Below are 23185 nucleotides of genomic sequence, written 5' to 3' on the forward strand. Positions count from 1 at the left end.
TTCTTTCGAAAATAAGAAGCTCCATGTTGAATCGGGCCGGTCGTTCATAGGATATGGACGTTTTAGATTTTTTATTTTTATTTTTATATTAACTTGCTAAGAACATCCTCATGCAATTGAATACGATGTCTTTAAAATAGTTGAATGATATATGATTTAGTGTGTAATTGTAATAAAAAAAAGAAGCAACTTTACTCGATATAAAAATACTTCATTTGATGAAAAATTATATATGATTTAGTCTATAATTATAATAAAAGAAAGTCTGACTCAAAAATTTCTTCAACCAGTCGCATTAGTCTATACTCCATTAAAGTAGATATCACATCAATTTGTATTTACATGTAACATTTCACCCCTAGATTGATAGCAGAACCCTAATAATTCCCTCGCATATTTTCTTCTCACCGTTACAATGTTTGGTCTTACACATGTAGCTCTACAATGGGATTGGTGTCAAATTTTGTGTTCAAAGCTTTGATTTTCACAAAATTTAAAAGAATTTGAAAGCTAAAATGATGAAATTGACCGTAACTGTTTCCTTCAAACTCCAAACCCAAATACATTTAGCTTTGTGGGTAAGAAATTAATCAGGCAACAATGTTGTAATTCATAAAATAAGGACTTCAATCTAGAGCACCCTTCAATTAAGACAATAAAATTATCCATACCATAAAACTCTTTTTTAAGAGATTCCATACCATAAATAAGATGAACCAACATAACTTTTGGTATTTAAAAGCACTATAACATTCCCAGTGCAATTTTACGGAAGGCACTTTTGTTTCTCCGGCCCCGAACACAACTCGACCCACACGTCACCCAAATCGACGCCCCTAATCAAATTCCAAAATTTCCCCCATTCAATTCCAAAATTAGGGCTCCGAATTCGAATCTGCTGCCTCCGCCCACCCCCAATTTCTCCAAGAATCACATGCCATGCCAAGGCCGTTCACATTCTAGGGTTCCGCCGCGACCGTCCGATGCCACCGATTCAAAAATTCTCCCTCCGCGGCGCGCAATTGGGTAAACCCTCCTCCTCCTCCTCCTCCTCCGCCATGGCGAGCTCGAAGCCCAAGCCCGACGACGAGTCGTGCTCGCGCTCGATCAGCGAGACCGTCAACGGCTCCCACCGCTTCACCATAAAGGGCTATTCTTTGGCCAAAGGCATGGGCGCCGGTAAATACATACTCAGCGACACCTTCACCGTCGGCGGTTACGATTGGGCCATTTACTTTTACCCCGACGGTAAAAACCCCGAGGATAGCTCCGTCTACGTCTCCGTTTTCATTGCGCTGGTGAGTGAGGGCACCGATGTCAGGGCTCTGTTCGAGCTCACCTTGGTGGACCAGAGCAACAGTGGCAAGGACAAGGTGCATAGCCACTTTGATCGTGCCCTAGAGAGCGGCCCGTACACGTTGAAGTACCGAGGCAGCATGTGGTATGTGGTTTCTTGGTTCTTGGGTGATTTCTTGTTTGTGTTAATTGCTGTGCAAGTTTTCGGTGTTTCGATGATAGAATTGAGTACCATTTTCTGTGAATTATGGTGATTTAGCAGCTTGTTATGTAATTGGGTTAGTAATGTGGTTGGATATAGGTGTTGATTGTTGGAATGAATGTGAGGTATCGTATTTTCAGATGAATGTATGTGGTAGAACTGATAAAGATTCTAGTATTTGGTTGCTTTTACAGTAGAAAAGTTTATTTTCACAAATGAAAATAATTAGGTGTGCATGTCATCTCGCATTTGAATTGGTCTCATTGTCAGAGTTTGCTCTTAGATTAGTTGTAGTTTCTTTTACCACGTTTTGGATACGCTTTGTTTATTTTGCTTGTATTGGCTATTATTACCAAGCTGGTGGTTTCTCCATGTTTTAATCACCAGATTCTACTTCTCTGGCTACATTTCAGGGGTTACAAGCGATTTTTCAGAAGAGCAGCCCTCGAAACTTCCGAGTTTCTAAAGGATGATTCCCTTGTGTTGAACTGCACTGTTGGAGTTGTCAGAACTCGTCTCGAGTGTCCAAAACAATTTGCAATTACTGTACCACCATCAGACATGGGTGAAGGTCTTAAGGCTTTTCTAGATTCTGGAGCTGGTTGCGACGTAGTTTTTCAGGTTGGTGATGAGCAATTTAAAGCTCACAAGTTGATACTTGCTGCTCGTTCTCCTGTATTCAAAGCACAGTTTTTTGGACACCTTGGGGATTCGAGTGTAGATAAAGTAGTCGTGAAGGATGTTGAGCCCTTTATCTTCAAGGTAAATGCTCCTTTGTTTTTGTGCTTACACTAGTCACCATTGGAAGGAAGAGAAAAGATTCTGAAAAGCATGACATAGACATTAAGAACTGTGTAGTTTTGTTTTCTTACATAGTATAATTGGGATTCAGTTTTAGTATTAAGGAGCTAAACTTTTGATTTTTCTTTGTGGATGAGTTTTGAAATGAACAATAACTCAGTAAGACATCACTGGAATGTGAAATCTCCTTGTGGATACCCTTCTGGTCAGCATAGGCCTTTTGACGCCAAAGTAGTCATGATAGTAAACAAATTACCTCATATAATGTAGTTTTGTACCCAACATTAAGTAGGGATGGGAAAAGTAAACATTAAGTAGGGACGGGAAAAGTAAAAACGTCCATGACGGTCTGAGTTCATGTCTCACATGTTTCCAGACTTTTGCCCTAGGATGCTCCACACTAGTCATTATTGCATTTTATACATTCAGTTATAAAGTGAACAAATAAGAAATTGAAAGTATCTGAAAGAGATAACAATCTTAATTCTCTTTGAAAGATAAACGCAATTAGGAAAAGGAGGGGACAAGATCTTTTATACCTCGCCAGTCTCCAAATTGAAGGTGTATGTAGTATGGTATTGATTCACATTTATAGGATTGTGTGAATTTTTAAGTCAAATAATTAATACTCTTGTTCATAGAGATAAGATATTGCTAAAATTCATTTTGTTATGTCTTTTCTTATTATATCTGTATGTTTATTATGTCATCTTCTGCATTATCTGTTAAACTCATTTAAATCTTTAAAGCTGTTGCCATTCAATCTAGTAATATTTTAGTATCTAAATCATTGAATTCTCACATAAATTCTAAATGTTTCTGTATAGATAATTAATCCACTGGAAAGTTCTTTATGTTTGGGGGTCTTCAGTGGTGTAATTAGAGCAGGAACTAGGAAGCACCAATAATAAGAAAGAGTCATCTGAGCTTGTCCTAACAGACATTGACGGTCATGAAAATTCTGTCTATGGAACTCCTATGGTAAAATACAAAAAATATGAGATGTTGAAGTAGTTCATGGTCTGTCTGTATGTCTGCAGCAGAGACATTGAAGGCTGTCAGAGTGTCTATCAAATTCTGATGGTTTAGGCTTGTGCGTGGTTAGTTTAAATGTTAGTTCAATTCTATCAACCGCACTTACAAAATTGATAAGTTTTTCATGGTGCCACTGGTTATGGGAACGTTTGGGAGTTGACACTAACTAAAACTTATGGACCTTATGCACTTGCTGATAATTGGAATATTGTAAACCAGTTTGAACTTGTTTTAGTAATCTGTAAATCTCTCCATTTTGCTCTGTTTTTCCTTAGTTTAGACTAGAAGTTTGTTTTCTGTGTCACCAAGACTTAAAGATAAGTGAGTTTTGCTGCAAATATCAACCCATATGTTAATATATGTTTTCCCTCAGATTTTGAGCATGGTTAATAAATCACATGGTTTTTCCATTTTTCTTTTTCCAGGCAATGCTTCTGTTTATTTACGCGGACAAACTTCCTGATATACGTGAAGTTACAGGTTCATCATCTTTGTGCACATTCACTGTCATGGTGCAGCATCTGTTGGCTGCTGCAGACCTTTATAACCTAGAGCGACTGAAGTTGCTGTGTGAATCGAAGTTGTGTGAAGAAATCACTACTGAAACAGTGGCAACCACACTGGCCCTTGCTGAGCAGCATCACTGTCCACAGCTGAAGGCTGTGTGTCTAAAATTTGCAGCAAAGTCGACAAACTTGGGAGGTGGGTGTTGCCCGTAGATTCTGGGGTGCAAGGTTTCAGGTTATGTCAATTACAGTTTTTCTTAGTAGTCTCAAGTGCTCTTGACTAAATTCATGCATGTCCCATCAAACATGTTACAGTTGTCCTTATCAATTTCTATGGTTTCAGGAACTCATTAAGGTTGTTCTATTAAAATTTATGGTATTCCATGCGAGTCCTCGGGTCAGCCTTTGGTGACACCATGATATCTGGCTGATCGAGGGGCAGCATTTTGAGAATGGTATATATAGTAGGATTCTTAATGTGGCCTGGGTCTGATTGTATATGGGTTCCTCCAATACATTTTGTTTCATTGAGTAAAGAAAAGAAGAGAAGAAAAGAAGAGGAAAAGAAAAAAAGAAGCAAGATTTCTCACTGTCATTCAAAAATGAAAAAAATATATAGACAAATGAGTACAGACCTTGATGGACCCTGCATAAGATAGTCACAATTGGTCGTATCTTTATGCTTTGGAAAGTGCAAAACTAGATATGTTGTTAACTGGTCTATTAAAGGCACTAATTACTGGTTCCCTCTCTCTGTCTCTCCCTCCCTCTCAGACTTTCCCTCCCCTCTCTCAAAAACTGAGAAATAGGTCAGGTTGTTCTCTAGACTATGTTAATGTTTAGGAGACAATGAATACCATAATTGGTTGGCTAATAGTTGAACTACACACCTAAATGGTCTAGAGTAGCTGTCACTTTACAGAAAGATTTACTTGGAATACTTAAACATCTGTTTTCTTTTTTTATTGAATGCTGGTTATTTGACCGGAAATTTCTGTTATTGTTTTTGTGAGAACTGCATTTGATATGAATCTGGACAACTTTTTACTAAGTTTAGAAGAAGAGCATAACATGAATTGATGATACTACCTCTATCTAAAACATGTGTTCACACATCATTCTGAAAAGGATATTCCTCATATGCTTTGCATGCAACTGTTTATCATCTGGTGGTCTTTATGGTGTATAAATGAATTTATGAACTAATGAATCCTCCTGTGTTTTTCAGCTGTAATGCAGTCAGATGGATACAAGCATCTAGAAGAGAGCTGCCCCTCAGTGTTACAGGAGCTACTAAAGACATTTGCATCAGTTGATGCAAATGAAAATTCAAGTTCAAGTAAGAAGAGGAGTGGCAGCAGCATATATGGGCTAGACTTGCCAGCAGATGGCAGTGGGGCTGTAGCAGAATCAGCAAATCCCAATGGCAGGCGGTTGAGGCCGCGGCGATATTAATGTACTGAGTTACCTCTAAGTGCCGCAGACCTGAAAGGCTGAAAGAAGTGGTCTTACGAACAGAACTGTAGTTATGGATGGTGGGCGAATTGTAGTCACATCTCATCCTCCAATCTGTGTTAGTCACTCCCTGTATAAAATTTCAATGGTAATCTTGGGGGGTGAAGTATTTTGCCTGTGAACAGGTTTGCTAGGGTACTGTTTGTTGTAATCAGAAATTTGTATGGTTGTGTTCTGTAACTGTATCTAGGATTAGTAGATCGAGTCTTAGTTTCAATGGAATGATATTATTACAGAAAAGGCTAAATATCTAAACAAATATTTCATCTGCAAATCCTTGATTGTCTGGGTGTTGACTGTGTTTAATACCTCCATTGCTGAAACCAAACCTTTGTATTGATTGTCTGCCATGGAAGATGAATGTGTCCAGGGCATTATACCAATCTAATCTTGGTTCCATTTAAATCTCAAGGTGTATGATTATACTTTTTAGGTGTTGCAATCTGAATAGGAAATCAAATTAGCCCTCAAATAGCATTCATGCGTAAGATGTTGAGACATGTAAAACCTACAGGCAGCGAAGCTACATGACCTTTTTGTCTCTAAGAGAACTGGAAACATCCTTGATGGTATTATTCTGGTATGAATTATTACAAGGGTTTGGTTCATGGCGATGATGATCAGGCCAGAGGAAGGCACCCATGGCGAAGTCTCTCTTGTAAGCCAAGTCGCCGTGCGCAGACAACCCATACTGACCGAGAAGATGGTCGAGCTTCCACTCAGGCATGTCCTCGTAGTCCTTTCTGCTGTACCTTGGGTAGTGAAGGGGCATCTGGAAGTTACTTGCATTCATCTTTCGGCTCTCCATGATCTCTTTGAAGCAGCAGTTGGTAGCTTCTGGTTTATGTGTTAAGGTGCTGCTGTGGAATTCGGTGTTCGGAAGGAACTTTATATAGACGGACTCAATGAGAGACTGTTTAAGCTAGGCAGGTTCAAGAGGCATGGTAGTTGTTCACATGGATTGGTTGGCATACCATCTCCTACTCAGTCTGCAATGTGTGATTTTTGATCGCGAAAACAGCATGACTTTTCCTCAAGCTTGCATAGAAGGGTTCGACCAACGCAGCACGAGACTCTCAAAAGCCAATAGAAATCAAATTAAAACAAAAAAATTGGGGTGTTACTGTTTGAACCCGGCAACGTGAGAGATATAAAAATTTCGAGTATTATTCTCAAACATCCATCATTTTGTATTTTATTATCCAAAGAAATTAAAAAAAATAAAGAGATGACTGCATCTCACAGAACGCCAACTGTCTTTTCTCTCAACTTTGTTTCTTTGAGATGATGGAGAGTATCAAGTTGAAGGAAAAAAAACGAGCAAAGTTTTGAAGCCAGCAAATCACTTTGAATTGCTCCACCTTCACCTCGATCAGTTCTACTTTCATATAATAATATATAGATTAATTCTTCTAATTGATAACCATCATATTATTCATCTATAATTCTATATAGCCAATAAGGGGATTCTTAAAATTTCAGAAGCTTACAGAAACAAAGATTAGTTCCAGCCAATAACAAAAACATTAATATCTATACGAGGCAGTTGAGAAAATCAAAGGTGGTCCTCCCCCTCCCTCTAGGTGAGACAATGAAGATCTTAGAAGGAGCCTAGAGGGGGGGGGGGGGGGGGGGGTGTGAATAAGCCGAAAGATGAATGCAGCCTTTTAAGAGCCCCTTAGTCTCAGTTGGATTAGGTAAACCCATTCCCCCTTAATTTCAGTTTGCAAAAATCAATTTTGGAAGCCAAAGGCCACACTCTTTAATCACAGCTGACACAAGCATGGAAGACCATTTTGAATATCACAAAACCCTTTATCCTACCTGACTTTGATTAAATATGCAAATCTTTATTTTGACACACTACCTATTATAGATAGTACAAAACGGGAGCAATTGAAAATAACCACATCTTCGCAGCAATTGAAAGACCAGCAGACTTTTGTGAAAAGGTATGCAATGCATGAGCTTAACTGATTATCATGAGATAAAAGGGCTTCTTAAGACTTGGTCTACAACAAGGCAGCAAGGAAACACATAGAAGAAGTTTGTAGCAGATTAAACTTAGACCTAAAGAAGTAGAATTTGTTCAAAAAGGCAGCAAGGAAACACAGAAAAGAAGTTTGTAGTAGATTAAACTTAGACTTAAAGAAGTAGAGTTTTGTTCAACAAGGCAGCAAGGAAACACATAGATGTTGTAGTAGATTAAACTTAGACCTAAAGGAGTAGAGTTTTGTTAAAACAAGGAATGACAACAATATCTATACTCACTATTTATAAGCGAGCATGCTCAAAATAATACTCACAATTAGCTTTTCTTCTTTCAGTTTGGTTGCTTAATTCTCTCTCCATATTGATCTACTGTGATGGCTTTCAGAAGCAGTATAATGTTCCTTTTGGTGGCAATGACTCTTTGCGGTGCTTGTTCTGGTGCTGGTGCTGTTTACAAAGTCGGCGGCCCGGATGGTTGGATAGTAGGTGTTGATTATAACCAGTGGTCCTCATCAAAAGAGTTTCGCGTAGGCGATGGTCTTTTCTTTTCTTACAATAAGCAATACCACAATGTGGTTCAAGTATCTGAGCAAGGTTTCAAATCCTGCAACTCCAGCTCTCCCATCGCAGCTTATAGTTCCGGTTCAGACACGATCACGCTTGAAAGGCCTGGCCACTATTACTTTCTTTGTGGTGCTCCTGGTCATTGTGAAGACGGACAGAAGGTCGACGTTCAGGTCAGCCGTCCCATACCCGACAATCCAAGCCCGGCACCTTCTGGATTGTCTTCTCCTTCAACTCCTCATCCTGAAGAGAGACCACCACACTCAGCGGCTCTGACCAATGCTCCAAAGCTTGCCTTGGCTGTCTTCGCTTCTGTGCTGGCATGTTGCTTTCTAAATTGAAGTTTTGAATTTTTGCCTTGGCCATCAGTGTAATAGTATTTCTTTTATAGCATGCCATGTATTAGACTTTTCTTTTGTAGCTTTCTACACCAATCTTCAATATAGTTCTTACAGTTCTTTATAGTTTCTTATCATCATGGTCCTGGGATTTTTTTTTTTTAAGTTATTAAATCCTGTTTCTACCGAGTTTCATATACTTTCGACCAAAAGAAAAAATTGAAAAAATTTCAACTGTATACTGCTCCATCTACTCAATTTACACTCAGAACACCACAAGCGTTGTACTTGCTAGGTGAAATTCAGAACCCAACATCTAAAAGAGCAAGGCAAAATCAAAGTGATAAATGAAAGTGATGCAGCACTTTTCTATATCATACAGTTCCAGGGAATACTATACTGCTAATCAAGCTGATAAAACATGTTCTTGCATCTACAAGAGTTGATGAGCTCTTTCGAAACAAATGAAGAAGAAAATATCAGACAGTATGATCTCCGTCAATGGAGACCAGGGCTTCGTTTTGGGCTTCTAAGTTGGCTGCTTTTATTTTAAGCGAGTTGCGGCCTCTCTCTAGCATAGATTTTGCCTTGACTTGTCTTTTAAGATTATAGGTGTAATGCATACCAACAAGAAGATCCGTAATTGTTGCTTCTGTCTTCTGATGATTTGCAAAGTAGAGGGTTTGTACCAGAAGCACAGGATGACTGAAAACAGAGGCTTTCTGGGCTTTCTGTTGAATGTTCCACTTGGATTGCCATTTCTTCATATTACGAGCAAGCGGTGATACCCATTCTATTGTTTTAATTGTTGCCTGAATTGACTCCTCCAACTTTGGAAGATCTTCAAGTGCTGAAGTCGTGCTTTCAATGCAGGGCAGTGATAAAGTCGAGCCCTCAATGCAGGGCAGCCTTTCATTTAGCTCAGCTCTGATACTTCCAGGCAACATACTGTACAGGTCATTTCTGTCGACCCGATGACACCTAGAAGGATATAACGCTAAAGTTTCAATTTTGAGAATAATATTTGCATAGTGCAGTGCTAAGGCGGCAGCACCTAGTGTGTCGGGGGGAGCATCCAACAGCTTGTGCTTGCTAAAGATTGATGGACTAGGACTAATGTGGTCAGAATCTTTGGTTTCAGCATCTGTTATAAGTTTAGGCAATCCAAAAACATGCTTGATCCTACTGACAATTGTGAAGACAGATGTTGCCAAAAGGATGCCTACGTAATCGTAAGTCGTGTTCCACAGAGAGGCCTCTTTCAAATTCTCCACCTCGCGCCGCTTCAGCTCTACCTTGTTCTGAAACTCGAGCAAAATTGGACCATCTAAGGTGGCAGTGATGTCTTTCAAAGTATGTTCAAGATCCGAAAGAAGTTTCATCTTGTCATACAAATCTGCATTTTTTGAAATGAACTCCTTCATCATCTTGGCCTCCCCTTCCATCTTCTCCCATGAAAGTTGCCATCCATAAGGGTCAACACCATTATGGATCCAATCACTAATAGCTTGCTCAAAAGCCTTCAAACTAGGATGAGAAGAATGATTCTTCCCGAGCCTGGCCACATATTTTGCCACAGTGACCACATTCTCAAACAATTCGCTGGATATTAAACCTAGTATGAACTCATTGTCATCTGACACAAGCTTTTCTATACCCACGGAATTTAAAATATATTGTCTGAGCCTGTTAACTTGTTCATCGCTCAGAGTTGTCCATAGATGGAGCAGCCTACACATGACTCTTGCAACTTCGAAGGCCAAAACTCCAATCACTGCTTTCTGCTGCTTCTCTTTTTTAAAGAATTTATTCTTCTTCTTTGTAGTCCTGTGAAAGCACCACTTTCCCATTATCTCGTACACACATGACACACCCCCACCCAGAAAGTAACAATATGACCAGATAATTAAGCCAAATCAATCATCCTTTTCTTGAACGATCCTGTGTAAAATAATAAAATCTACAATCAAACGATGAACACCTATTCATGACCTAACATACCAAATCTCATTGCCAAAGAAAAAAAAATCCCCAAACTAAATGGCCAAAAAGGAAAACCTAATCAAAAACAAAATTACCATAATTTTAATTTTTTCCTAGGCTGCTAGCACACATAAATATAAATAATTTAATGGTAGAATCACGAAACCCTAACCAGTAAAGCTCCCAAATCATTGTCCCCGCAAAATGGAAACTTTCTGAGACAAGAAGTTTGAATAATTCACGGACCTTTCGAACCAAGGTTCTAAAATGATGAAGGGGACCTTGTTGATGAAATAAGGAAAGAATATAGCGCCGAGGAAGTTTGGTATGGTTGACCGGGTTTGCCGGTGAAACTCCATTTTAATGTATCCAAAACTTTAGCCATCCCATACAAATTGAAACATGCTATTTACTTTTTTTGAAAAGACAGAATGTCCTAATGTGGTATTTTGTGATGGAGTACATGAAAAAATTATTAGCATGTTGTTGAAGCAAATGAAGGACTTGTTAACTACTTAATTTTGATAGGGCACACGCATGCTTCATTTGCATCTAAACTTGAAGTCCTCCTTCTTGGTTTGCTTTTGCATTACAAAACAAATGAACTTTTCTCTCGGACTGAACTAAAAAAAAAAAAGGTGATAAAATGTTTGGTTGCAAAAAAAAAAAAAAACTTTGAAAGTAAAAGTCTAAGAGAGAATATGACGAGACCCCCTGCAATCTGAGGTGGCCCTGTGGGGCTCACTTTAGAGATAACTTGACCAAAAATTCGGCAGTGTCACCCCTAAAATGGACTACTCAAAACTTGTAAAAACACATTCACACTTCTAAACAACCCTCCAAAAACTCTTGGAGCCACCCTGCTCTCAAAACTGAACAATTCCACAACATCTTCCAATTCACAAGTACAAATCTCAACTTCATAACATTCAACCCACAGATTATCAGAGCAATTCTAGAATGAAAAGTAAATAAGCAAAACATGGATAAAATGGATATGAGGAAGTTGGGTTGTTGATTATGCCTCAACTCCATGTACGCCTGACCTCAACTAACCTAACCTGCAAACTGGGCATTTGAAACAGAAGGGCCCATGGGAAAAGTATTGAAAACACGTTAGTGTGAGTGGACAAAACAAATAATCAAGACAATTTAAATAGAGCAAACTTGAATACTCTCCCACCTATTTAAATTTATAAACCTCGATGCATGCAACGTTTATAAAACATATTTCTTTAAACTCTGAAATCTAGTGAAAACATACCAGCCCCGCTGGTTAAGAGAAATCGGACTAGCCCCGCTAGTCAAGTAACAACAGAGTATGGAGAAGAAGTCATCACCATACAAGTAAGGGAGACTCCCAGGCTCGGGTCGGAGTCTCCCACACTCTTGAGCATCCCATGCTCTGCTAAACTCACCCACAGACACAGAGTAAGGGGGAGGAGTACTAATAGGCTAGCTAGCAATAAAATAATACGACCCAGGTATGGTGGGTTAAAATCATACAAAAACTAGAAAACCATTAAAGCTTCCCCAAATCTCACGAGAAAAAAATAATATATATCATCGACTTGACCCCGCACGCTAAAATATTCTCAAATTCATAAACTAATATGCGAGATTAAAGTAAATCCATGAATCCCAATGAAAATCCCATTTTCGAAGATCCTTTGGGAAACTCAAAATCGACGAATGAAAACAATATTTAATTCCGAAAATCACCTCGGAAAATAATTCGTCGAAAATCAACGTGAATCATAAACCAAAATAATAATCGAGATAAATCATAATCTTCGTAAATCAACAATGCAAGCAAATCCATAAGATATCTTGAAATTAATTTTCCAAAAGCAAATTATGGCAAAATGATAAAATAATAAACAAATAAGTAAATCATTATTGCAGAAAAATAATCGCATGCATCAATTCTTAAAAACAAAAGTCCACTCACGGTACTATTTAGGCTATCACGCTACGAGTTCCTTCGTCAAGCAATAGCTCGGTACGTCGTCCTGTACATAATTATATTCCGTGAATCATAATTCAACAATTAAATATGAATCCAAAATCAATCCTCTTAAGTCAACATCTCCATTTCCTTCTCCGATTCAACCCAAACTTTACCACTAACACCATTTCATTAATTTACAAGTTCTAGGGCAGATTAGAGAGAAATCCGATGGTCGGATTCTCATAAATCGATAATTGAAATCCTAAATCTTCGGAAATTAAAAATCGATTCAAAACTTCTCCAATTTTCGCCAAATTCATATATAAGCACTAGATCAAATATAGGATTTAACTAGCTAAAAACTGAAGCCAAAAACATGCTGTACACACCTCCACGCGCCACCCACAGTGGCGGCTGATAGGAGCATTTTAATGCGACGTTTTAACTGCATTTCCCTACATTTCTTACGTTATTTCCTTATTAAAATCCTGTTTAGGAAAGTTTCCATTCTTTGATTGGGAAAGTTCCTATTTGTAGAAAGTTTATATTTTTGTAGTTTCTATTTATCATTTTTAGTAAGTTGTCATTTTTCATTTTAGGAAAGTTTCTATTTTTCTTATTAGTTTCTATTTTTAGGACCTCCAAGCAAGTGGAAAATCTTGAGGAGGAAAATCAAAGTTGCAAGCAAGTGGAAAATCTTGAGGAGGAGAATCAAAGTTGCAACCAAGTGGAAAATCTTGAGGAGGAAAATCAATTCAAGTTGAACAAGTGATAAACAAGTGGAAAGATATTTTTTACAAATTTGTCTAACATATCTAGCCCTTCATTTATGTTCATCTCCACCCTCCATTCATCATTTTTTGGGCTATAAATACACTTCTCCTCTCACTCTCAAAACCAATTCCTTCATCCATCTCATCTTCTTTGTCTCTCCATTTCCTTTCCATTTTTCTCTCCATCCTCTAGTGCATTCAACGTTTCAAGCAAGGGAGAAGAAGAAGAAGAAGGAGCCGTGAGCATCATCATCCATCCTCCACCTTGAAGCTTGCTTTCGAGATTCAAGAATCCATAACGTTTCATCCTTCATCCCCATCTCCATCTCACGGTGTAATTCAACCTCTTTCTTTGTAATCTTGCTTAGTTTCGTGAGAATTGTTTTTAGTTAACATTTATGTTTGAACAAGGTTTATATTCTGAAATTTTATGATTGAATAAAGAATTTCGATTCTTATGTTGTGATTCCAAAGTTGCTTATGTGTGATTGTTCGATTGAATTTGCTTGATAGAAAACTTTTATATGTTTATCTTATTTGGGTCGACACTTATAGGATTTGCATGTAATTGGTGCTAGGTTTAAGAACATGAAATCGACTTTTCGTTTTGTGTAAACTTGAATCAAAGTAGTAAAGGTTTTGGACAAAAATCGAATTCAATTGAAGAGGATTGCAATTAGGTGAACTTATTCATACTAAGTTGTACACTTGAGTTGATAGCCTTTCTCTATGTGTAATGCATTAAACATGACATGATTGACTAGCTTTCTAGGGTTTGATTGCATGTTTAATAGGATTAATCTAGGTGCTTTCGCTTAGATTAATTAGCATTGAAAAGTAAAATATGGGAAATCGTTTGCTTTCGAATGTTTCACATGATCAACTCCTTTCACATGACTTGGAAGAACAATATAGGGTTTGAATCGAATTTGATTACATGGAATTGATTTTGATCTTTGTTCCTTGCGTTCCACCCTTGTATATATGTTTTTACATTTTCTTTATTTTAATTTTAATTTTAAGAATCCTAATCCCCCCTTATTTGTGTTTACTTGTATATATTTATTCTTTATTTTATTTTTGTAAATAATACTTTATTATTTTAATTCTTTATTTGTTTATACAATTGTATATATTTATATTCTTTATTTATTTTTGTAAATAATACTTTTCTTTATTTGTTTCACAATTACAAGTGTACCCTCAATCCCCGGAATAGAACGATCCCTATTTACTTATATTACTAACGACATTTCAGGGTTAAATTGCGCGCTTGCCAAAAGCGACATCAATTTTTGGCGCCGTTGCCGGGGATTGAAAAATCACTTGTTAAATTGTGTCATTTATTGTATATATTTGTTGTATATAAATTGTTTGAAACTTAGTTTAAATTTTTATTTATATTATTGAACACGAATTTTTAATTGTAGGTTGTAAATTGAGAGGAATAGGTGAAGTCTCTTTTGTTAATATTGGCCTAAACCCCTTATTGGTACCTAGTTCAGGTCCCTTAAGGTTGAGGGCGGCCTTTATTAACACTTGTTGAACTGTCTTCACACTTATGAACTTTTTCATCTTAGTAAGAAAGCCTATGTGAAATGGTGTCTAGGTAGGGGACAACGTTCATGACGGGTTTTTGAATCCAGAAGTGCTTGCAAATGGGCCTAAACCACTATGTGGGAGTAGCTCATGCCAAAATGGATTTTTCCTCTCGTGTTCGTCCTCCCCCACCTGGCCATTTCAGTAAGGTTGCCCAAACGATTTGAAAGGGAGTTTGTGTCTAGGCGACTATACTTGGGCCGCACGTTCACTTGATTTACCGCTTGGAATTTGATTCGATATCAATAATGTTTATAACAAAATAAATACTTGTGAATACTCTATACGTGTAAATTATTTTGTTGTTTCACACTTTAAACTTGTAAAAATACTTTTCACGTTTTATACTCACTTGAGTACTTAACTTGTGTCTTTTGTACAATATACTTGTCAATTATACTTGTAGTTTGTAATTAATAGTTATACTTGTTTTTATTTTGTATTTCTTTGTTAATTATAGTTACTAACTTTATTTAACGTAGGTACCGTCTGGCTGCAAGACGTAAAATACAAGCGCTACTTGGGAGGCAACCCAATTCAAAATATAATCAGATTTGCTTTCTCTTTCCCTATTTCTTTTTATTTTTCAATTTTTCTCTATTGTTTTTATTTTAGGATTTGTTTTCGTAAATGTCTTCTATCTATGCTTACTTATTTCATTGCATGCTTTTAATTGATTACATTGAAGATAATGCAATATTTAAGTGTGGGGGAAGGGATTTATATTTTTGTCTTTCATTTTGAGTCCAATATATATTTATATTTGTCTTTTATTTTTGAGTCCTTTATATATAAAAAAAAAATTTTAAAAAAAAAAAAAAAAAAACTGCATTTATTCAGTCTTATTAAATTCAGCTATTTACAAAAAAAAAAAAAAAAATTAAAAAAAAATAATAATAAAAATACTCTATACTAAGCTATGTCTGCATTTCCGTAGGAGTTGAGGCTGAGCTCAAGGGAAATGCGAAAGCCACTAGCCCGCATACCGCTCCTCCAAAGGAGTAAATGGAGGTACAAGTCTAGGCTGAAAGACTATAAACATTAAGCGCTGCTTGGGAGGCAACCCAATTCCAACGTAGCTGTGGAGGAGTCGTCAACGCAGATTTGCTTTCTCTTTCCCTTTTACTTCTCCAATTTTCCTTTGTTTTAGTAGTCATTTTCGTAAATTTCATCCCTATATGCTTAAGTGTCTCATTGCATGCTAATAATTGATTACATTGAGGACAATGCAATATTTAAGTGTGGGGGAAGGGATTTACACTTTTATCTTGAGTCATATATATTGAAAAAATACAAAAAAATTCGAAAAATGTCAAAAATTTAAAAAAAATTTTGTTACTTTTGTTTTTGTTTTTGAGTCTTAGGATGCCCTTTCAACTATCTAGGATGATTCTATATCTCTGAAATCATGATTAAAAGAGGATCACAAAATTGAGATGATTTTTAAAATGGTATTCTTTGGTTAATTGAGATATATGAAAAATGCATGCATGTGTAGTGGATATGGATTTCGTAACCTTGGTACAGAATATGAGCAAGTTAGGATGAGTTTTGATTCATAAAAGCCCATGTGAGATATTTGAGCCATGTTCCTTTTTCTTGGAGTGATAATTGAAAAATATATTCTTAATTTCTTGGCGATGTTTTGATGATCTCATTACTCTTTCATTTGATTGATTGCTTGCCATAGATTAAGTTTGATGGACTAGAGAATGCTAGAATTCACTCTTGTGCTTGTTGAAACGTTATATCAATACATGGCCCTGATTCTGGAAAGGATAGAGGCAACCTAGGAATTACCACCATTGCCAAATAAGCATGTGTCCCTATTTGTGCCCGTCGTGGGACTCCCTTAGATAAACCCCTTTGAGCTTACATTAAGCCTTTTCTTTCATCACCCTTAAATCCTTAACCCTGAACCTTAGTATAGCTACACTCATACCCTTTGTTCTAAAAACTTAGCGGAGCTATATTTTGGGACTTTACTTGAGGATTTGGCATTGAGAAAGAAAATTGAGAAGAGGTGAAAGTTCAAGTGTGGGGGTAGACTTGTCCATAAAGAAAAAAATATGTGAAAGCCGTGAAAAATAAATGAAAAAGAAAAAAAAATGTGTACGGCTAGAAAATTAAAAGAAAGAAAAGAAAAAATGTATATGGATTTTAGTCCTCCATACTTGGTGAGTTTGGAGTTTGTTTTGAATTGAAGACCCACTATTGGAAAATTTCGTCTTTGTCCAATTCACTAGTTCGAGGGAAGTTTAGAGTGAAGATTGGGCCTAACATGAAGACATTTGGCCCTTTCATAAAACCTCTATGGGATGTGACGTTTTGATATATCTTGGTGGATTTCTATAAGTCTCTACATCTACATGAGCTCTGCTAGGTTTTTAGGACACTTTGTGAAATTCCTTACGTTTCGTTTCTTAAAACCTTGAGCCTTGGCCCCATTACAACCCTAAATAAGACCTTCTTGATCCTTAAGATGGGACAGCCTTTGATTTGTGGAGATGAGTTACAAGAGTTGAACCTATGGCTTGGGTCCATCCGTGCAAGTAATTGATATCCTTCATGAGATCTTTTCAAAAAAATTATATTCACAAAGTGCTTTTCGTTTCTTATATATGTGAGCTATTTGATTGCCTCAAAATATTTTCTCTCACATATAATTGAGTGATTATAAGCTTTTAAGCATTGTCTTGAATTCTGAGAGAAGAAAGAGTGGATATACCTTGTGAGGATATGAATCATACTTGTTCGAAGCATGCTTAACCGAAACCATCACCATTATTACAACCAAGTCCTACTTGTGTATGTGTGGATTATATGTTTTAATTAACTCTTGAATATCTACATATTGATTCTTGGTTGAGTGCTAATCTTGATGTTGTGAAAGTAGGAGATTTCTGAGACAAAAAGTTGAAGGGCAATAGAGTCATTGTTTTTGTAGAGTCTTTAATTTTCGTTGAGTCTTAGTGTGTGTCTTAGTGTGATTTTGCTAAGGGACTAGCAAAAGCTAAGTGTGGGGGAATTTGATAGGAGCATTTTAATGCGACGTTTTAACTGCATTTCCCTACATTTCTTACGTTATTTCCTTATTAAAATCCTGTTTAGGAAAGTTTCCATTCTTTGATTGGGAAAGTTCCTATTTGTAGAAAGTTTATATTTTTGTAGTTTCTATTTATCATTTTAGTAAGTTGTCATTTTTCATTTTAGGAAAGTTTCTATTTTTCTTATTAGTTTCTATTTTTAGGACCTCCAAGCAAGTGGAAAATCTTGAGGAGGAAAATCAAAGTTGCAACCAAGTGGAAAATCTTGAGGAGGAGAATCAAAGTTGCAACCAAGTGGAAAATCTTGAGGAGGAAAATCAAAGTTGCAAGCAAGTGGAAAATCTTGAGGAGGAGAATCAAAGTTGCAACCAAGTGGAAAATCTTGAGGAGGAAAATCAATTCAAGTTGAACAAGTGATAAACAAGTGGAAAGATATTTTTACAAATTTGTCTAACATATCTAGCCCTTCATTTATGTTCATCTCCACCCTCCATTCATCATTTTTTGGGCTATAAATACACTTCTCCTCTCACTCTCAAAACCAATTCCTTCATCCATCTCATCTTCTTTGTCTCTCCATTTCCTTTCCATTTTTCTCTCCATCCTCTAGTGCATTCAACGTTTCAAGCAAGGGAGAAGAAGAAGAAGAAGGAGCCGTGAGCATCATCATCCATCCTCCACCTTGAAGCTTGCTTTCGAGATTCAAGAATCCATAACGTTTCATCCTTCATCCCCATCTCCATCTCACGGTGTAATTCAACCTCTTTCTTTGTAATCTTGCTTAGTTTCGTGAGAATTGTTTTTAGTTAACATTTATGTTTGAACAAGGTTTATATTCTGAAATTTTATGATTGAATAAAGAATTTCGATTCTTATGTTGTGATTCCAAAGTTGCTTATGTGTGATTGTTCGATTGAATTTGCTTGATAGAAAACTTTTATATGTTTATCTTATTTGGGTCGACACTTATAGGATTTGCATGTAATTGGTGCTAGGTTTAAGAACATGAAATCGACTTTTCGTTTTGTGTAAACTTGAATCAAAGTAGTAAAGGTTTTGGACAAAAATCGAATTCAATTGAAGAGGATTGCAATTAGGTGAACTTATTCATACTAAGTTGTACACTTGAGTTGATAGCCTTTCTCTATGTGTAATGCATTAAACATGACATGATTGACTAGCTTTCTAGGGTTTGATTGCATGTTTAATAGGATTAATCTAGGTGCTTTCGCTTAGATTAATTAGCATTGAAAAGTAAAATATGGGAAATCGTTTGCTTTCGAATGTTTCACATGATCAACTCCTTTCACATGACTTGGAAGAACAATATAGGGTTTGAATCGAATTTGATTACATGGAATTGATTTTGATCTTTGTTCCTTGCGTTCCACCCTTGTATATATGTTTTTACATTTTCTTTATTTTAATTTTAATTTTAAGAATCCTAATCCCCCCCTTATTTGTGTTTACTTGTATATATTTATTCTTTATTTTATTTTTGTAAATAATACTTTATTATTTTAATTCTTTATTTGTTTATACAATTGTATATATTTATATTCTTTATTTTATTTTTGTAAATAATACTTTTCTTTATTTGTTTCACAATTACAAGTGTACCCTCAATCCCCGGAATAGAACGATCCCTATTTACTTATATTACTAACGACATTTCAGGGTTAAATTGCGCGCTTGCCAAAAGCGACATCAGCGGCACGTGGGGCCCACGCGCCGTCAGCCACCATCTCCGATGGCCACCAAATTTTGGCACCAACAACTACTCAACAAGCCTAACACTTTTCTCAACTACAACAAATTCTAATTTTACCTTAAAGAGCTCGAAATTAGCAGGTGAAAATTTTCCAGAAATTTTCAAACCCTATGATCGGGTTTTCCTTTGATTCACTCTCCACACCGCGAATTGAAGCTAGAAGCTTGAGGGAAAATGATCCATGGCTCGAGGTGCTTCTACTATACCTGGTTTTGGGGCCGTAGATCGATGGCCGAAATTGGAAGAAGTGGCCAGAAAACATGAACTGCTATAGTGATCGGATTTGGCTTCGATCTGTAGTTTTCCTGCCAAATCGCCGTGAACCACCACTATAGGCGTGTGCAGGAGGAAGAGGCGGTCCTAGAATGATCGGTGGCACGCCGTCAGATGGCCGGAATCGGAAGATATGCCCGAAAAATCAAGAAAAACGAAACCGGGGAGAGAGAGTTACCGAGTGGGTAGGTTTCCGGAAATGGAAACCTAGCACAGTAACTTTTCATTTATATAGAAACTTATCATAAACAGTAATTTTGCTAATTTCATCCATAACTTTAGCATACGAACTCTGATTTTTACGTACCACATATGCACGGACTCAGTTTAACGTCCTCTATGACTTTCCATAAGAAAATTTTCTCAAATTTTGACCTGAACAAAAAGTCAACATTTAGGGTCACTCAAAGTATCGAAACAAAGTAAAAAGTGAAAGTAATTGTTGTTTACCGTCTAAATGACTAGTAAACCGGTAAATTGAGATACGGGACGTAACAGAATATCTCTCTTACAAAGGTTAGATACCAAAAATTTGTGTATCAATACAAAGCTATATTCAACAAAAGAAAATACATTATGCGGTTAAGTTTTTAGTAAAAGAAAGTTAAAACTGTTGTTGGACCTACTATTGTTCGATCATACTCCGTGTATTTGTGAACTGATCTACAAATACTAATAACCAAACAATATACTTTCATGTGCAAAATGCAACAGTTATGTTCGCACACTCAAAAAATGTCCTGGTAAGTTGAATTGGAAGATCACAGATATGCCTTTCACTCACTTGAATCTCCCGTCCAAATAAACTGCATATGATTTTAATCCTTTCATAGTGTGTTCATAGTGTGTCTAAGACTTTAGGCAATCAAGACCTTAACTCAAGATACTAAACCCATACCAAAAAATTAAGGTGGGGAGGGGAGGTCAATTCACCCATTAGAGACCCCAACCTCAAAGTCTCAAACAGTTTTACATTTGGAATTGTTGGTGTTAATATCTTGGTAGATAATGATTTGGACGAGGATTCCAGCAATGATGAAGATGCACTGGATCCTGAAAATGTGCAGTGGTTGGTGGATGAAGAATATGTCCAGAGTGATGAAGATATGATCAAGGCAGTTCACGACTTGTGTTGTAGATGAAATTGAAGTTGATCAGGATGTGGAACTTGGAGAGAGGAGTCTGATGACTGATCTGTGGACATCGATGATCTTGAGAACCTTGATGAGAGTTCAAGTGATGAAGAGGTTAATGAGCCTATAAAACAACCAAAGTTCAAGTAGTATAGAAGAGATACTGACTTAAGGGATCCACACTTCAAACTGGGTCTAGAGTTTCCAACTATGACACAATGTAGGGAGGCCATAAGAGAATTGTCTGTTAAATATGGAAGGCCATCAATTTTCCCCAATATCCAATCAAGACTTGTGGCCTAAAAGGTGGCATGCTGATTCTTCCACCATTCTATCACAAACAACCAGGCAGACGCAAAAAGAGAAGGATTTTAGAACCAAATGAGATTCCCAAAGGTGCAAAAAAGCTACAGAGATATCATGCATGATAGTTTGAGATTTGATGGGTGGTTCTAGTTGGATCTCCAAATTTGCTATATGGACCTCTATTATTTTTCAATAGTTATTGGACTTTGTCAACTCATATAAAAAGACATATAAGGATACAGAGAGAAAGAGAAAAGACAAAAAAAAAAAAACTCTTCTTACCTCCCACGACAAACTAACAGCGTTTTTCTTTTTACTTTCAAAGTATGTTCTCCCTTCAATCTCCAATGCTTGGATGCAAGATGATACATTTGTAGAAAATTTTAAATTGTTATTGTTTTCTATTAAAGTCTCATGTTTTGAATATGGAATTAGATAAGTTTGGTCTTTATACTTGTAAGCAAAACTGCTCCTTATTTGTTTCAACTTTAGGAAGGGATAGATGAATGCAAGAGTAACAAAAAATACTTGTAATTTCTCATCAGTTTGTTCTGCTGCTTCCCCTAACTTTTTCTTCAAAGCTTATATCTTCAATTCTCGATGGCTTACGACACTCCAAAATGTTGGATTGATTCATAGGACCAGGGAAACCAACATCAAAGAATCTCGCTTTTAGTAAAGGCTCTTCTTCAAGTTCGAGCGTTAATACCCGGAAGGCTCACGAGCAGCGTTAATACCTAAAACTTGACTTACTTGACCAGTCCAAATCTGCAATATTTTGGTCAATTCATTATGCTTCTTCTTCTCTTAATTGAATTAATAAAGATAATAAAAAATAAAAAATAAATATAACAAAAGATTGTTGAAGAATAAATTTAATTGTTTAAAGATATTTTGGTAAAATTAAGGAGGTGCACTTAGCTATTTAAGTATTTAAAAAAAATGAATTAGAGATCCAATAAGTAAGAGAGGTCCAAATAACAAATTTGGAAGTCCAACTAGAACCCCCCAGATTTGATTGGTAGTCTCGACAGTTGTTAAAGATTTTTGAGAATATTTTCTGAATTTTTCTTGAGGCGAAACTTTCAATTTATAGGTCTGATGATAAAACACACACTTCACAACGAGTCCGTGCTAATTTTTGTGGAAGTCTTCAGACTCCTGAACTAATTGTTATGATTTTCCGAATGTTTGGGATTATAGAATTTGTTTAATGGAAAATAAAAATAGACTGAAGCGATCTCAGCCGTGAAATAAACAACCTGTTGATCCGGGCGGTTATTAATTTTAAATTTGGAGTATAAATTAAAATACCCCCCAGATCAGATCCACGCATCAGAAATCTCCACAGCCGGAGACCCGGTTCCTCGATCGGACGACCCGCGAAAGCAACTCGACCGGAACTTCTTCGTCCGGTGGAAAACCGGTGTGGTTTGGTTCGTCTTCTCGCCGTGGTTTCACTTCCAGCCTCCGTTGGTCCAGTCGCTGGGTGTAGAGAGAGAATCGAAGCTGACAAATTTTATGTTTTCCGACGTTTCTTTGACGTCTTCCGGTGGCTCCGGCGATTGTTTGTCATGAGGTATGAAACTCGATCAAATCTTCACGCTCTAAGTGACGGTATAATTTTTTTTTTGAATTCGATTGAGTTTTGGAGGAATTGTAATTTTGGGTGACGCCGGCCACCACCGAGTTTACTGATTCCGGTAATGGTTCTAGAGTCCTTGGCTCATTTTTGAATTGGGTAGCAAAGCAGGGAGTTGAGCATTAATTTGGTGAAATTGGCTGAAGGGATTTAGCAGCAGAATATTGAATTTCATTCGAACTGAAGTCATGGTAAGGGTTGTTGTCTTCAGCTTCTCTATTCGAAATTGGGTCCTCATTTTATTTGAAACGTTGTTGTGTGTTAGAGACAGATGATGAATAGTGAGAGTTTGGGTTTTGGTTGGTCTTTCTCGACCTTATTCATTGTTCATGAATGCAAATTAATGCTTGGTTTGGGTCAATAACAGAGGAGTTGCAGAATTGGATGGAACCATTAAGCAATGATCATCGGCATATTTGGAATATAATCTGTTGTGGGGACTATTTAAGTTATTTTGG

The 23185-nt window shown here is 36.8% G+C and overlaps 3 protein-coding genes across 5 annotated transcripts; 2 read left to right on the top strand and 1 right to left on the bottom strand.

Moving 5' to 3' along the window:
* Positions 1-709: 709 nt before the first annotated feature.
* On the top strand, positions 710-5661 carry LOC112182830 (BTB/POZ and MATH domain-containing protein 3). Of its 2 annotated transcripts, none has more exons than XM_024321382.2 (4): positions 710-1441; positions 1912-2260; positions 3760-4075; positions 5069-5201. In XM_024321382.2, the coding sequence occupies exons 1-3, from the start codon at positions 984-986 to the stop codon at positions 4051-4053; spliced, it is 1101 nt and encodes a 366-aa protein (XP_024177150.1). In that variant the 5' UTR covers positions 710-983; the 3' UTR covers positions 4054-4075; positions 5069-5201. The 2 variants fall into 2 exon arrangements, with proteins under 2 accessions (XP_024177150.1, XP_024177148.1); XM_024321380.2 differs by having other exon boundaries at positions 713-1441; positions 3760-4036; positions 5069-5661.
* A 1495-nt stretch (positions 5662-7156) lies between these two features.
* LOC112194554 (mavicyanin) lies at positions 7157-8286 on the top strand. Its single transcript, XM_040509598.1, has 2 exons — positions 7157-7307; positions 7733-8286. Exon 2 carries the CDS (start codon positions 7743-7745, stop codon positions 8250-8252), a length of 510 nt encoding a protein of 169 aa, XP_040365532.1. The 5' UTR covers positions 7157-7307; positions 7733-7742; the 3' UTR covers positions 8253-8286.
* Positions 8287-8503: 217 nt separating this feature from the next.
* LOC112170791 (protein PSK SIMULATOR 1) lies at positions 8504-10500 on the bottom strand. 2 transcript variants are annotated; one of them, XM_024308091.2, is made up of 2 exons: positions 10405-10500; positions 8504-10190 (listed from the first exon to the last, which is right to left on the bottom strand). In XM_024308091.2, the coding sequence occupies exon 2, from the start codon at positions 10097-10099 to the stop codon at positions 8729-8731; it is 1371 nt and encodes a 456-aa protein (XP_024163859.1). In that variant the 5' UTR covers positions 10100-10190; positions 10405-10500; the 3' UTR covers positions 8504-8728. The 2 variants fall into 2 exon arrangements, with proteins under 2 accessions (XP_024163859.1, XP_040368595.1); XM_040512661.1 differs by having other exon boundaries at positions 10328-10467.
* Positions 10501-23185: the final 12685 nt, after the last annotated feature.

Source organism: Rosa chinensis, chromosome 1 (assembly GCF_002994745.2).
Source record: "Rosa chinensis cultivar Old Blush chromosome 1, RchiOBHm-V2, whole genome shotgun sequence".
Taxonomy (NCBI): domain Eukaryota; kingdom Viridiplantae; phylum Streptophyta; class Magnoliopsida; order Rosales; family Rosaceae; genus Rosa; species Rosa chinensis.